Here is a 12,770-nt window from a genome sequence, read left to right as displayed (position 1 = left end):
TCCAGATTATCACAATACTTTGAAAGCATGTTAAAACCCAAACCTCACAGACGAATAAGTGTGTGCTTAGAGGTATAGCATAAAACACTCTGCAGGAGTCAGGTTTTCACTTGGAGCATTCTAACTGGGCCATCTGTCCTTCAGCTTTGCTTTCCCTGGCCCAATCTAAATTAGGTTCCCTGTTATCTGCTCTCATATCACCCTATACTTCCCTGGGATCACGTGTTTCAGTGAATAATTATATGTGTGCATATTTTAATTAAAGTCTCTCCCTCAAGAGGCACTGAGATCTAAAAGCGAAGACTATTCATCTAGTCTTTTTATTACTTTTCTCCAACTCCTAGCACAGTGCCTAACATAAAGTAGACACTCAATAAATTAGTTGGATGAATGAATGAACTAATTAAATTAATTTTTCTGGCTGTGCTAAGCTTTGGAAAGTTTATCATCATCACAGATAAAATTCTATCCCTATCACTGTTTCCCACCTCCATGACAGCCTTGGTATACACATAACCTTAGATCATAGACAGCTTACATTTTAATCAACAACATACCAACCTTGTACTTTGATAACAGGTAGTAGGTAAAGGTTTCAATGCTAAATTGTACACGGGCAGGAGGAGAAAACTCTTGGGCCAGCTGTCAAATCACAAAGACTTTCTCACTGGTACGTTAAGCTCAAGGACCAGGGCATTTTAAAATCATCCAAAGTTGGATTTTCTAGATGTCTTAATAAAGACCAGAAACCAGAAAGAAAGAAATGTTTCTTAACCTAAAGATTTAAGTTTATACTTGCACGGTCTCCATTTGTGAGAAAATATTCATTTATTAGGTAAGGTGACTGAAAAAGCCCAAGTTGCAGAGCATGATACAATAGATGGGGCTTTACTACTAACCTCCCTTTAAAAGTTGTATAGGCCCAAGGTTCAGGGAAACCCAAGAATAGAAAGATGAATGGAGGCAAATATATTCAGTGAAGCAGCTGCATTACAACCAACAGCCCACCTAAAAGGTTCTTCTCCCAGGGTTCATAGAAGTGCCTCAGGGAAGCCCATTCAACTTGTGTGTGGATGTGTATCACTTGGGAGAAGAGAGTCCACAGTTTTCAGATTCCCAAGGCAGCTTGTGACCAAAAAGAAAAGGGATCAAAACCACAGGTCCAGTCACTCTGAAGCTGCCCTAGTTCAGATGAGCACTTAACTGTCCCGATGACTGAAGGTCAGTTTTCTAAAACAACAAACTAAACTCCAACAGGCTAACAGCTGAGCTTCTGGCTCATTGACCTTCTGTTCCTTAAGTAAAGGGTTTTAAATTAAACAAACAAACATTGGGACTGTGAGAGTCCTCTGTGGGGTGTGAACATGTCGAAGGGAACATTTTTGTTGTTGTTTCTAGGCCCCCACTGTGTCCCTCTGTTTTAACTTCCTAAATGAACTGCTTCCTTAAGGAACTCTGGTCAGTCTCTTGATAGGCAACTATTACTACATGCCCTCTTCTTTCCTATATCAGATCATGAACTACTAAGAGGTCAGAGAACATATAACATAAGCTCCCTTCCCTTCCATGACTAGAACAGTGTTCAGCATGCAGAAGGTATACAAGAAATGTTGACCGAAACTTGTGTTTTGGCCATTTCCTCCACTGCTCTAACTAAAAAGTAAATTAAGCTTCTTGTCTCTGTTATAATACAAATGCAATATAGCATACATTATTTCAATGCAGACTAAGAGAAGCCTACTTTTAAATAGTGTTCTAATTAAAACTGAAATGGAATGAAAGCTGCATATACCAAGTTATTCAAATTGACTTGTTTACCTAAAATGTGAACTCTCAGACTTAGCTGCTACAAACCAAAAATAATGTTAACTCACAGGAAGAAAATGTTTAGAGCATTTGTTTCATACATGATGTTGAAAATGGACATTTTTTGGGTCAAAAGTCAGTTCTTGCTCAGAGAAGTCAGTAAGTGGATCTTCTATACTATCTTAACATGTAAGCCTAAACTAAAAAAGCAACCCTGACATCTAGAACACGTTTTAAAAGTTTCTTGCTGGCTCAGACGGTAAAGCGTCTGCACGCAATGAGGGAGACCTGGGTTTAATCCCTGGGCCAGGAAGATCCCCTGGAGAAGGAAATGGCAACCCATTCCAGTGCCCTTGCCTGGAAAATCCCATAGGCAGAGGAGCCTGGTAGGCTACAGTCCATGGGGTCGCAAAGAGTCGGACACGACTGAGCGACTTCACTTTCATTTTCTTCAAAAGTTTCTTCAGAAAAATGCCAGCTTCCCAAGTATGTGCAATGCATTTTCATTTTCCCTAGAGTGAATTAAACAACTGGTACACAACTGTGGCCTTTGACTGAAACAACTGTGGGTCCCTCCCTCACACATCTATCATCTAATTTAATTTGAAATCAAAACCTTGTAACTTTGATAAATAACTTTCCTAATTTAAAGTAGAGAGTATGAAGGGAATCTCAGTTTTGAGAGTCTATTAAACTGAAAATTTTAAACAAAAGGAAACTTTAGAACACTACTTGTTTTTACCCAAAGTCCAAAATTTTTCCAATTTAGCCTTTAAAATGCTGATGGGAAAGCTAAAGCTCCAAATAACTTGTTCTAATATTTCTGTGTATCATGAGAAAAGGGATAGCAGCTAAAATGAAGTAGTTAACTATGTAAAGTGGCAAAGTCAACAACCAGTTGTGAAGGAGCACTGACTTTTCTTACTACTGGCATTTGGATGCGATGTAACAAAAATAACTGTACTTGAAGATTAGTTGTAAATAAGCAAAGCTCTAGGTTGAATAACTGTTCACTTTGCTAAATGACTGTACCACGTGATTATCAACTCTCCTTGATGTAGGCAGTAAATCCAATTTTGAGCATCACAGCAGCCTTCTTTCATTTTCATTACCAATGTTAAGCAGAACTTTCTGCTTTTTCAAAGTATCACTCTTTCTACCATAAATTCAGAACGGCAAAAGGAGTTACCAAGACAGTGCTACATTAGTATTTAGTAACTTTAGCTTAAAAGGCACCTTCAGGGAGTTTGATAAAATGCAAAGACATATCTAAGAAATTCTACTGATGCTTTTGATTTTTAAAATGAGCGAAAATGCTAATGTAATTTTAGTCTTGAAACTTTAAAACATTCTTTCACATAGGAGAAGTTAAGTTTAACCTTGGGCATAGCTTCAAAGAGTTAGGAGGAGCTCCCTGATTCTTATCCCACGAAGGGCCTTCAAGATGAGGCTCAGAAGTTTTAAATGAAAAAAAAAAAAGTAGAATAGAGAAAAATGATGGAAGCTAAGATCTTAAAGATCTAGTTTCTTTTGCTGCAGAAGGGGATTTCCAAGTTTTGTACCAGTTACAAAATTCTAGTGATTCCCAAAGGTCCCTGCTCAGTGCACTAAAATAGGAAGGCCAAAGAGAACAAGTTTTTCTAAACAAAGTATTTGTGCATCCCAAAAGAAGAAAAGGATGCTAATTTTATAAGTTAATAAAACTTAAATTTTTATCAAAGTGTTATTTTCAGTGTTCCTGTATTAACAGGACTTATTCCCAGTGATATTACATTACTGATGGCATCTGTAAACAAACAAAAGTCAGCCAACTGAGAAAGTTATTTTTATTATCGAATGGTTTAGAAAGGAAATCAACACTTTCTACAAATGTTGTACATTTCTTCAATTAAAAGTGTTGTACGTTTCTTCAATTAAAAGATTCTGGTGCAAATACCATCATCAGCCAAAGGGCAATGTGAGGAAGAGAAAGTCAAATAATGAAACATTTTTCTCTCCAAACTGGGCCTGAAGGCTTCTTTTTAGCATATTTGAAACACAGGAGACTGAGGAAATCAGTACTACTGCTCAGGACTACAGTAATAATAATAATCACAAAAACACTGAATTGTTATTGCATGCCAAGCACAGTGCTTCAGTGTTTTCTGTGAATTACTTTATCCGCATCACAATCCTGTGAGATAAGTAGTTAATAGCCCCATTTTAAAGATAAGAAAATGGGGACATAGGAAGGTTATATAACTTGAACTTCAAACACAGATCTCCTGTTTATAAGGGTGAAGCTCTTTACCAATACACTATATGCTGTTCCCTTATAACTATTTATTGTACTAAAATTTCATTCTTTTTGTGAAGTCAGTATACTGTCAATTCCTTTTTTTCTGCTCTATAGCTGTTACAAAAACCAGATCAGTTAATAAGCAGTTAACTAGACAAACTGTAAAAATAAAATATCTACAAAGAAAAAGATGTGTTAGTCTATCAATGTAGACGCATTCACTACTGTGGTTTCTAAAAGACATACATACATACTGTATATGCAAATATGTTTAGAACCAGTTTGTATTTGCCCATGAATTCCTTATTATTTAAAAAACATCCTATTGCATTGTTTTGACTACTGGCAAAACTAAAGTTAAAATATGAAAAATATTCTATGAAATACAAAAACAGTTGAGAATTAATTGAGTTTTATATGTTCCTTTAATATGCAAAAATACATGGTATATTACAACAAGTAGATTTTCACTAGCTCAGTGAAAAGTCGCTTGACTATCAGTGTGTCACTTTATCATTTTCCAGATAAAGCAGTATGGGAAAAAATAATTCCCTAAAAGTAAAGAATAGAAAACTGAGGGAGGAGCCCGAATAGCACAATGATATGAAAACAGCTCTTTATTCAGAGCCACTATATCTTATAAAGCAGTTCTGTTCCTGGCTTATCACTAACTTTGCTTCATGACCATGACTAACTTAAGTTCTCTGGGTTTGCTTTCTCCATCTGTAAAGTCAGGGAGTTGAACAAGAGGATCTCTTAGGATGTTTCAGTTCTATATTAAGTCCATGATTCTGAGCCAAAGGACTACTACTGACTGTTTTCTTGAATACTAAGGGTGAGTCACAATTTTCAGTGAAAGAACTATTCACTATCTTGGGCACAGATACACAAACTTCTAGCTGACAATAAATTTCTGCCGGTTAAAGATTAACAGGAAACAGACATTTAAACTCAGAGTGTTCTATAGTCCAATGGATCTGCTCATTAGGTAACACAGTTTTCAATCATTCTGTCCATATTTTACATGCTACTCTCCCAGCTAAGTACAATCTATCTGCATTATATCACTACCCAAACAGAAATCACATGTTTGAAAATTAAAATGTTACATTTGCAAAGGAAGGGTATAACTTTGTGTTTCAGATCCTCGGTGTCTGTCAACATGCCATGAACCAATATTTACCAACATTTGAGGTCTACCTTATCATGCTGCATGAAGAAGCGAGGAAAATTATCAAGATCTGTGCCATACTAGAAGACACAGCAGTCTCTAGATGGTGCCAGTAATCTAGCACCTAGCACCTAACCTCCTCAGTCAAGGGGAAAGATTAGCAAACTAATACTTGTAGATTGATGACTACTGGGTACTGAGTTATAAATAATGCTTTCATGTATGGAACATAAGCTCCATTTCACTAATGAGGACATTCAGACTGAGAGATTAATTTGCCCAAAGTCACACAGCTAGTAAATGATCAGACCAGGATTTAAACAGGTCTTCAGGCCACTTCTTTTAGCATTACACAATGCTAAATAAAGTAAGATGATTATTCAAATGGTAACATAGCTATGGTGATTGAACCCTTAACTGTTCAAGCAGTGCACAGAACAGAATGTACCCTTTAGGACCCAGGAGTGTACTTGAGAAGCTCTGCAATAGAACAGAAAGAGATACAAATGTCACTCTAAGATAACACCCTCTGGAAGAATGTAAATTATTTACAACTCAGTCCATCTACACAAGGGCAATTCAGGAAGCTTTGGGCAAGTAAATAATTCCACTTTTAGCACACTTTAAGGCTTAAAGTCATACATATAATCAACAGGCATGGTGAATCATAATGGAGAGCAAGGAAACACTCTTTCAGCTATAATGAGACAAAGTGATGCTTTTAAAGAAACTTTTGGTGGAGTAACTACTACAGTTGGTCTATGATTGGTACAAATGCACATTCAGGAATGCATATATAAATGTCTCAGCTTACAGCATAAATAAAAATAAGTATTATTTGGCTTACTATATGAACATCTATTGAGTTAAACAACTTACCTTAGATGAGATTATTCTATTATCACAAAATTTTTGTGCAATGTATGCTTCAGTTTCTGAAACTGGATGATTGCCAACAAATACTGTGCGCGTACCAACTCGCTTCTCTTCTCCAGCACACTGACCAAGAGAAAGAGGAAAAAAGATCAGTTTTTCATCACATTTCTCCATGCTTCTACCGAACACAGAATTCTTGTCTAAGTGTCTAAGCATCTTTGGCTATTGTCTAGAGAGAGAGTAGTAGGGAGAGTAGAAACCTTGTTAGGAAATTCAAACTCCACTGTTAGTAAAAGTTTTGTTTAGGCCAACTGCTCTGAGGCCAGCACTGCAATTCTAAATGTTTAAATTGAAGTATCCTAGAGAAAGAGTATTTTTACTGCCAAGCATTTTCTTTCATCTACAGGATCTCAACCATCACTGTCACAGCAACACACTAATTTAGAAAAGGTCAGATTGGGAATATTTAATTTATTACACAAGAAGCGTTGAAGACAACCTTGTAAATTTCATTATCAGACAGGAGAAAGCAGAATGCAAAATTCTTATAAACTGAAAATAATTGCTTCACAGGAATATAGAATGGCTACCTCTATTAATGGAGTGATCAACTATTTCTAGAAAGAAAAGTTGCAATTCTTTGGCTTTTCAAGGAAAGATATTCTTTTGTGATCTCTCAGAACTTATTGCCAAAAAGTCCCATTTCACACAATATAACTCTAATGCCCATTCTGTATTTTTAAAAAGTAGATTCATTGAATCTAGAAGCTACAAGATTCAGGTCCATTTTTACCTCACAGTTTTATTTCATTGAGGCTTCACTCTGTTTTCTCATCTTAAATCAGGATAATATACTTTCTTATATAAATCTAGAATAGTTCTCTTTTTTAAGTTTTTTAATTAATCTATTTATTTTAATTGGAGGATAACTACTTTACAATATCGTGATGGGTTTTGCCATACATCAACCAACATGAATCAGCCACAGGTGCACATATGTCCCCCCATCCTGAACCCCCCTCCCACCTCCCTCCCCACCCTATCCCTTTGGGTTGTCCCAGAGTACTGGGTTTGGGTGCCTTGCTTCATGTATTGAATTTGTACTGGTCATCTATTTTACATATAGTAACGTACGTGTTTCAATGCTATTCTCTCAAATCATCCCACCCTCGCCTTCTCCCAGAGTCTGCAGGTCTGTTCTTTACATCTGTGTCTGTTTTGCTGCCCTGCATATAGGATCATCATTACCATGTTTCTAAATGGAATAGTCTCGTGTGATGGCACTGTTTTAACATGTTTGAGACAACCATTTATTTAAGTCAAAGGAAGTATGATAGAAACCAATATCCACTTCTTTATTTCCTTATTTTTTTTAAAAAAGAGCATAATTCCACAACCTAAAATGTTTTAAAGTATATAGCCACAAAGATTTCTGTTCAGTGATCTATTTAAAGGTCAAAGATATAACTCTCTACCCCTAAAATAATCATTTTAAGCAAGACTACTTAGAGGTTGCAAAGTTCTCCAAATGTCTATGTTTTGGTGTATTCCAGTCTGAATTTCTGTACCTCAAACAGATACAGGGAAAATAATTTCTCTGATTGAAAAAAAAATTACCCTAAAATATGGTAAGACCTCTTGCTTCACCATTTTCATTTGAAGTTTATTAAGTAATTATCTAGTGGGGTCTGGCCTCCAAAATCAATAGGGAATCACTGGAAAAGTAACTGAGATAAATTGAAGTAGGAGAGATTTAGGCTGTATATAAATGATAACTACTGGAAATACACCCTGGTATGGGCAGTATTCTTGCCTGGAGAATCCCAGGGACGGGGGAGCCTGGTGGGCTGCCGTCTATGGGGTCGCACAGAGTTGGACACGACTGAAGCGACTTAGCAGCTTAGCAGCAGCATATGGGCTAAAAGGGAGCTTGTGGGAATTCAATCTACGGCAATCTGGAAAAAGTCACAAAGTCATCAATGCTCTACAACTGCTATTCACCCGCCTGCCCCAAGACAGGGCATTAGAACAACTGACTGTACAAGGTCCTTCGCATGCTAAGGGTCAGTGATTAACACCTAAATTTTCAAACAGCTCCTGGAAACCAGTAAACAATACCTTTACCTGAATGGTAACTATATACATTTTGATTTAGGGACTGACTTTATTTGCAACTGTAATATACAGGGTCTGAACACAGAAGAGCACTACATTTCCCATAATACCCATTTTGCAAAAAGTAAATACACCTTTTTAAAAGTATAGTTTACTCTGTTCCCCTCCCCTAGCTTTCTGTTGCAAGTTACAGTCCCACTGTAGTCTCTACAACAGACCAGAAATTGTCAAGTCCATACACACAATACAATTTAAATTCTTTCATTTAATAGTCACATGGCTATCTAGTTTTTCACACAAGAAGTGGCTATAGAGCAAGAACCACCTTTCATGCCAGTTCTCAGATCATTCAACAAATGAAAAGGGGGAAGAGGAAAGAGGTAGACAAGTGAAGCGGGATGTTTCCTGCACTGCCACTACGGACTGTTTTCCTCAGTTAACAGTACCCACAGATTAACCTAAAACCAAACTGAAGTAGCACTATCCCAATTCTGAATTGTCTTCGACTTTCTTCTGTGGCAGATAACTTTCCAAAGTACAAAAGGAAGGTATGAGCATAAAGCAATTTTTCAGGCACGTGATATTTTTATGAATTTTATGAATGCTATGCATTTGTATAGCATTTATAGTTTTACTAAGAGCTTTCCTCATACTTCATCTCTGATTTCTTTCAAGTGACCTCTATCTCCATTAAATAGGAGAAAATGGATTGAAATTGCTGTGCAGGTTTGGGGAGGGAGAGAGGGGATGGGAGATCCAGACAATGATCATTGTTAGATGAGGAAATAGGAGCCTGAGAAAAGTTGTAGAATGTATGCTCCTGAGGATTTTTCAAAAAAGGGCAAAGTCTCCTCAGGTCAGGCAGGTTGGAGTTTGGAGCTGCCTGAGGACTGGGTCTGGGGTGGGGTTAAATAGATGACTTTTCCATGTTTGTCAACCTAAAAATCTGATGAACCCGCAATTTCTGGTAGAATTTGTTTCAACTCTGTAATGTTGCTTGGTTCACATAAAAATAGCAAAACTGACTATATGTGTAAATTCATTGTAATTTTCCACTTCTGCCAATGTAGTGTTAAAGCAATGGTTTTAGCTCCTATGATTTTGAATAATGTAGGTGCCTTAGCCAAGGGAGAGAAACTCTAAATAGGAATTATTAAAAAAAATCCTGTTTGGATGACACAATGTAGTCTAGAGTGGGAGTGTATGATTCCTGCCACTTTGTAATTAATTTTAATTCATTAGGAGTCCATCCTGTGTTGAAGTGCTTCCCATGCAAATGTCCTTAGGAATGGCATTTATTAAAATTGAAATGAGCTGGCACCAATTCTATTTTAATGACATATCATACACACTACAATTAAAAGGGTGGAAAATATTTAAAACTATATTTACAGTGTATGAATTAACACAGAAGTCAATTTAATTTTCTTATTCATGCTAAAAATCACCCTTTTGTACTCCTGAATTATAAACTAAATCCTGTTTAAAAAAAAAAAAAAAAAAAAACTCCAATAATTTATTCAAGACATAGTCTCTCAATAAACATCAGAGTAGGGCTTTCCTGATGGTCCAGTGGTTGAGAAACTGCCTGCCAATGCAGGGCACACAGGTTTGATCCCTGGTCCATGAAGATCCCATATTCTGCAGAGCAACTAGGCCCATGCACCATAACTACTGAGCCCACACATCTCAACTACTTAACTCTAACCCCAGAGCCTGTGCTCTGCAACAAGAGAAGCCACTGCAATGAGAAGCCCACACACTGCAACTAGAGAGGAGCCTCCCCTCACCACAACTAGAGAAAAGTCCATGCAGAGCAAAAAATAAAATAGATAAATAAATCTTAAAAAACAACAACAAAAACCGAGAGTAAAAAGGTACTGTTATTCAACTAATACAATCTTAAAATCCTATGCCTTTGCTAGTCATAAACAAAAAAAAGCTGCTGGAAGTATAATTTGTTTCTTGATTGTCTCTAGACCAGTGACTCAATAAGAAATGAGGGAAAACAGAGAACTCAACACAAGACTGTCATCATGAAAGCTAGCACAGTTTCTAAAACACAGCTCACCTCTCCATCCATTCCACATATTGGCAGACTTGAATTTATCCCTTAGTCATAGATCAGTGGTTCTTAAGTCTGGCCACACATTGGCTTTAAACATAATATCAATGGCTGGGTTTTTTTATTTAATTTTTCTAGAAGCTCCCCAAGTGACAGTTCTAATTTGCAGTCAGGACTGAGAATTACTGCTACAGAACCTCACTCTTTGAATTAATGACTGACCTTAATGAATATCCTACAAGTTTTTAGTACACCAGGCATAATGCTACACTTCTGAAGCAATCAAAATAATTTAAATAATTAGCTTTTCAAAAGACAAAAAATGCAAATAACCATCAAGTAATAACCCTTCCAAACATTTTAAGCTGCTCACAAAATGAGATTCTTCGTCAATACTCATCTACTACCCATTGATCATTCAGATCACTGATAATGAAAATTACAGGCCCTGAAAACATGCAAAGCTACTCGGGTTATCAGCAAATAATCAATAATGTAATCTCCAACAATCACAGCACTACTTTTATTGATCATCAAACTGCTCTCTGTGAGTTACTAAAGCAAGAGGACAGCTTTCCTTATCAGTGGGTTCCACGTCTGTGGATTCCAGCAACATCAGACTGAAAATATTTCACTAGTGGGGGAAGATCCAGAAATTCCAAAAAGCAAAACTTGAATTTGTCACGCACCTAAAAACTACTTACATAGCATTTACATTGTACTAGGTATTGTAAATAATCTAGAGATGATTTAAATTATATGGGAGACATATGTAGCTTACATGCAAATACTATGCCATTTTACAGGACTCAAGCATCTGAGGGTCCTGAAATCAATCCCCTGCAGACATTGAAGGACTACTATATTTACTCTAAACTGAACAAAAAATCCTTATTAATAATCTGAACACTTGGCAATGATTTTAAACTATTCTCCATATTCCACCCCCAAAGCTATTTTTTTTCTCTGAAGCTCTAGTGTTTTTGAACAGTATAATCAGTCTTTAAAAGGCCAAATTCATGAAAGAGAGAGCATTTCATGAAAATTTCAGCATTTCTATACTAAAGTTGGAAAAGTGAAAGTGAAAGTCGCTCAGTAGTGTCTGACTCTTTGTGACCCCATGGACTGAATAGTTCATGGAATTCTCCAGGCCAGAATACTGGATGTGGGTGGCCTTTCCCTTCTCCAAGGGATCTTCCCAACCCAGGAGTCGAACCCAAGTCTCCCACACTGCAGACTGATTCTTTACCAGCTGAGCCACAAGGGAAGTCAAGAATACTGGAGTGGGTAGCCTATCCCTTCTCCCGGGGATCTTCCCAACCCGGGAATTGAACAGGGGTCTCCTGCATTGCAGGCGGATTTTTTTTTTTTACCAGCTGAGCTATGAGGGAAGCCCACTAAGGGCGGAAGTTCTGCATAAAGTTAGAAGCACTCCAGTGCCAGGCAACATTTCCGGTGTATTAAGCTTCCTGGTTAAGATTTCTACAGTGGTCATATTGCTAAGGCTTCTAAGCCCATCTCATTATAACAAGCCAAGAATAGCCTTCATGCCTTATTTACAGTCATAACTCTAAAACGAGTCTTAAAAATAGCACTTTTCTGATTTTGCTTTTCCTGCATCTTCTTAAGTGATGAAGCTGTCTCTCCTTTGTTAGAAGAAGTGAAGCAAGATTGAGCCAGGGCATTTTGTCTTCTTGCCTTTAAAGCTTAATTATGGTTATATTAATCAATACTCTCAAACACCTGAGCAAAACACAACTGAATATCCAAAGTACATCCCTAGGCGTGCAGGTAATCTCTAGGCAGGCATTACCCAATGGCAGCACATTTAATTGAATAGAAACTCCTACAGGAAAATGATATTAAGCACCACAAAAACACTTCAATCAGCAAGTACAAAGCTTAGGAAAAAGCAGTGACCGTGAGGACTTGGGTTTGGAAGCTCAGGGTAAAGCTTTCATTATCTAAATGTGATCCACTGAGCAGTTTAATTTCACCGGGAACAATTAATTCTAAGTGTTCCCTCTGTGATCCTTTTCCCCACCATGCCTCACCCCAAGGACCTCAGTGCTATAGAAACGGGGCTCTAAAGAAGAAATGCAGCAAGTTTCTCACAGGGTAGCTATTAGAGTCGACAGATTGAAAGTGCTATAAGCCTTTAGTGATTCAGGAGTCTAACAGGAATTTTTTTAAAAATAATTCAGAGATTCTTTCATTTATAGAAGGTAACCTGAGACAAAATTCAAGCTGGGGCTCAGGAACTCCACTTTTTTTGGTAACAGCATCTCTCCTAAGGCAAACTTAACTCGAGATGAACTGGACACATCTACAAGGCCTCAGAAGTGACTTTTCATTTTCACTACACATATCTACACACCACCATGCATTCCCAACACTTAACCGGATGTTACTAATCAACAGGGAGGTACACAACTTCTAAGGATTGGAGAAACAGTAAG

The 12,770-nt window shown here is 37.3% G+C and overlaps 1 protein-coding gene across 11 annotated transcripts in view; it reads right to left on the bottom strand.

The window, feature by feature from the left end:
- ATP11C (ATPase phospholipid transporting 11C) overlaps window positions 1–12,770 on the bottom strand; it is a 175,116-nt gene that overhangs the window by 87,460 nt on the left and 74,886 nt on the right. For all 11 annotated transcript variants that reach the window (XM_025276801.1, XM_006058634.3, XM_025276799.2 and 8 more), the window contains one exon: window positions 6,135–6,254. In XM_025276801.1, the coding sequence (XP_025132586.1) occupies window positions 6,135–6,254 (120 nt within the window). The remainder of the gene's footprint in view (window positions 1–6,134; window positions 6,255–12,770) is intronic.

The sequence above is a fragment of the Bubalus bubalis genome, chromosome X (assembly GCF_019923935.1).
Source record: "Bubalus bubalis isolate 160015118507 breed Murrah chromosome X, NDDB_SH_1, whole genome shotgun sequence".
Classification (NCBI taxonomy): Eukaryota; Metazoa; Chordata; class Mammalia; order Artiodactyla; family Bovidae; genus Bubalus; species Bubalus bubalis.
The sequence above is the reverse complement of the archived record's forward strand: the minus strand, read 5'-3'. Positions and strand labels throughout refer to the sequence as shown.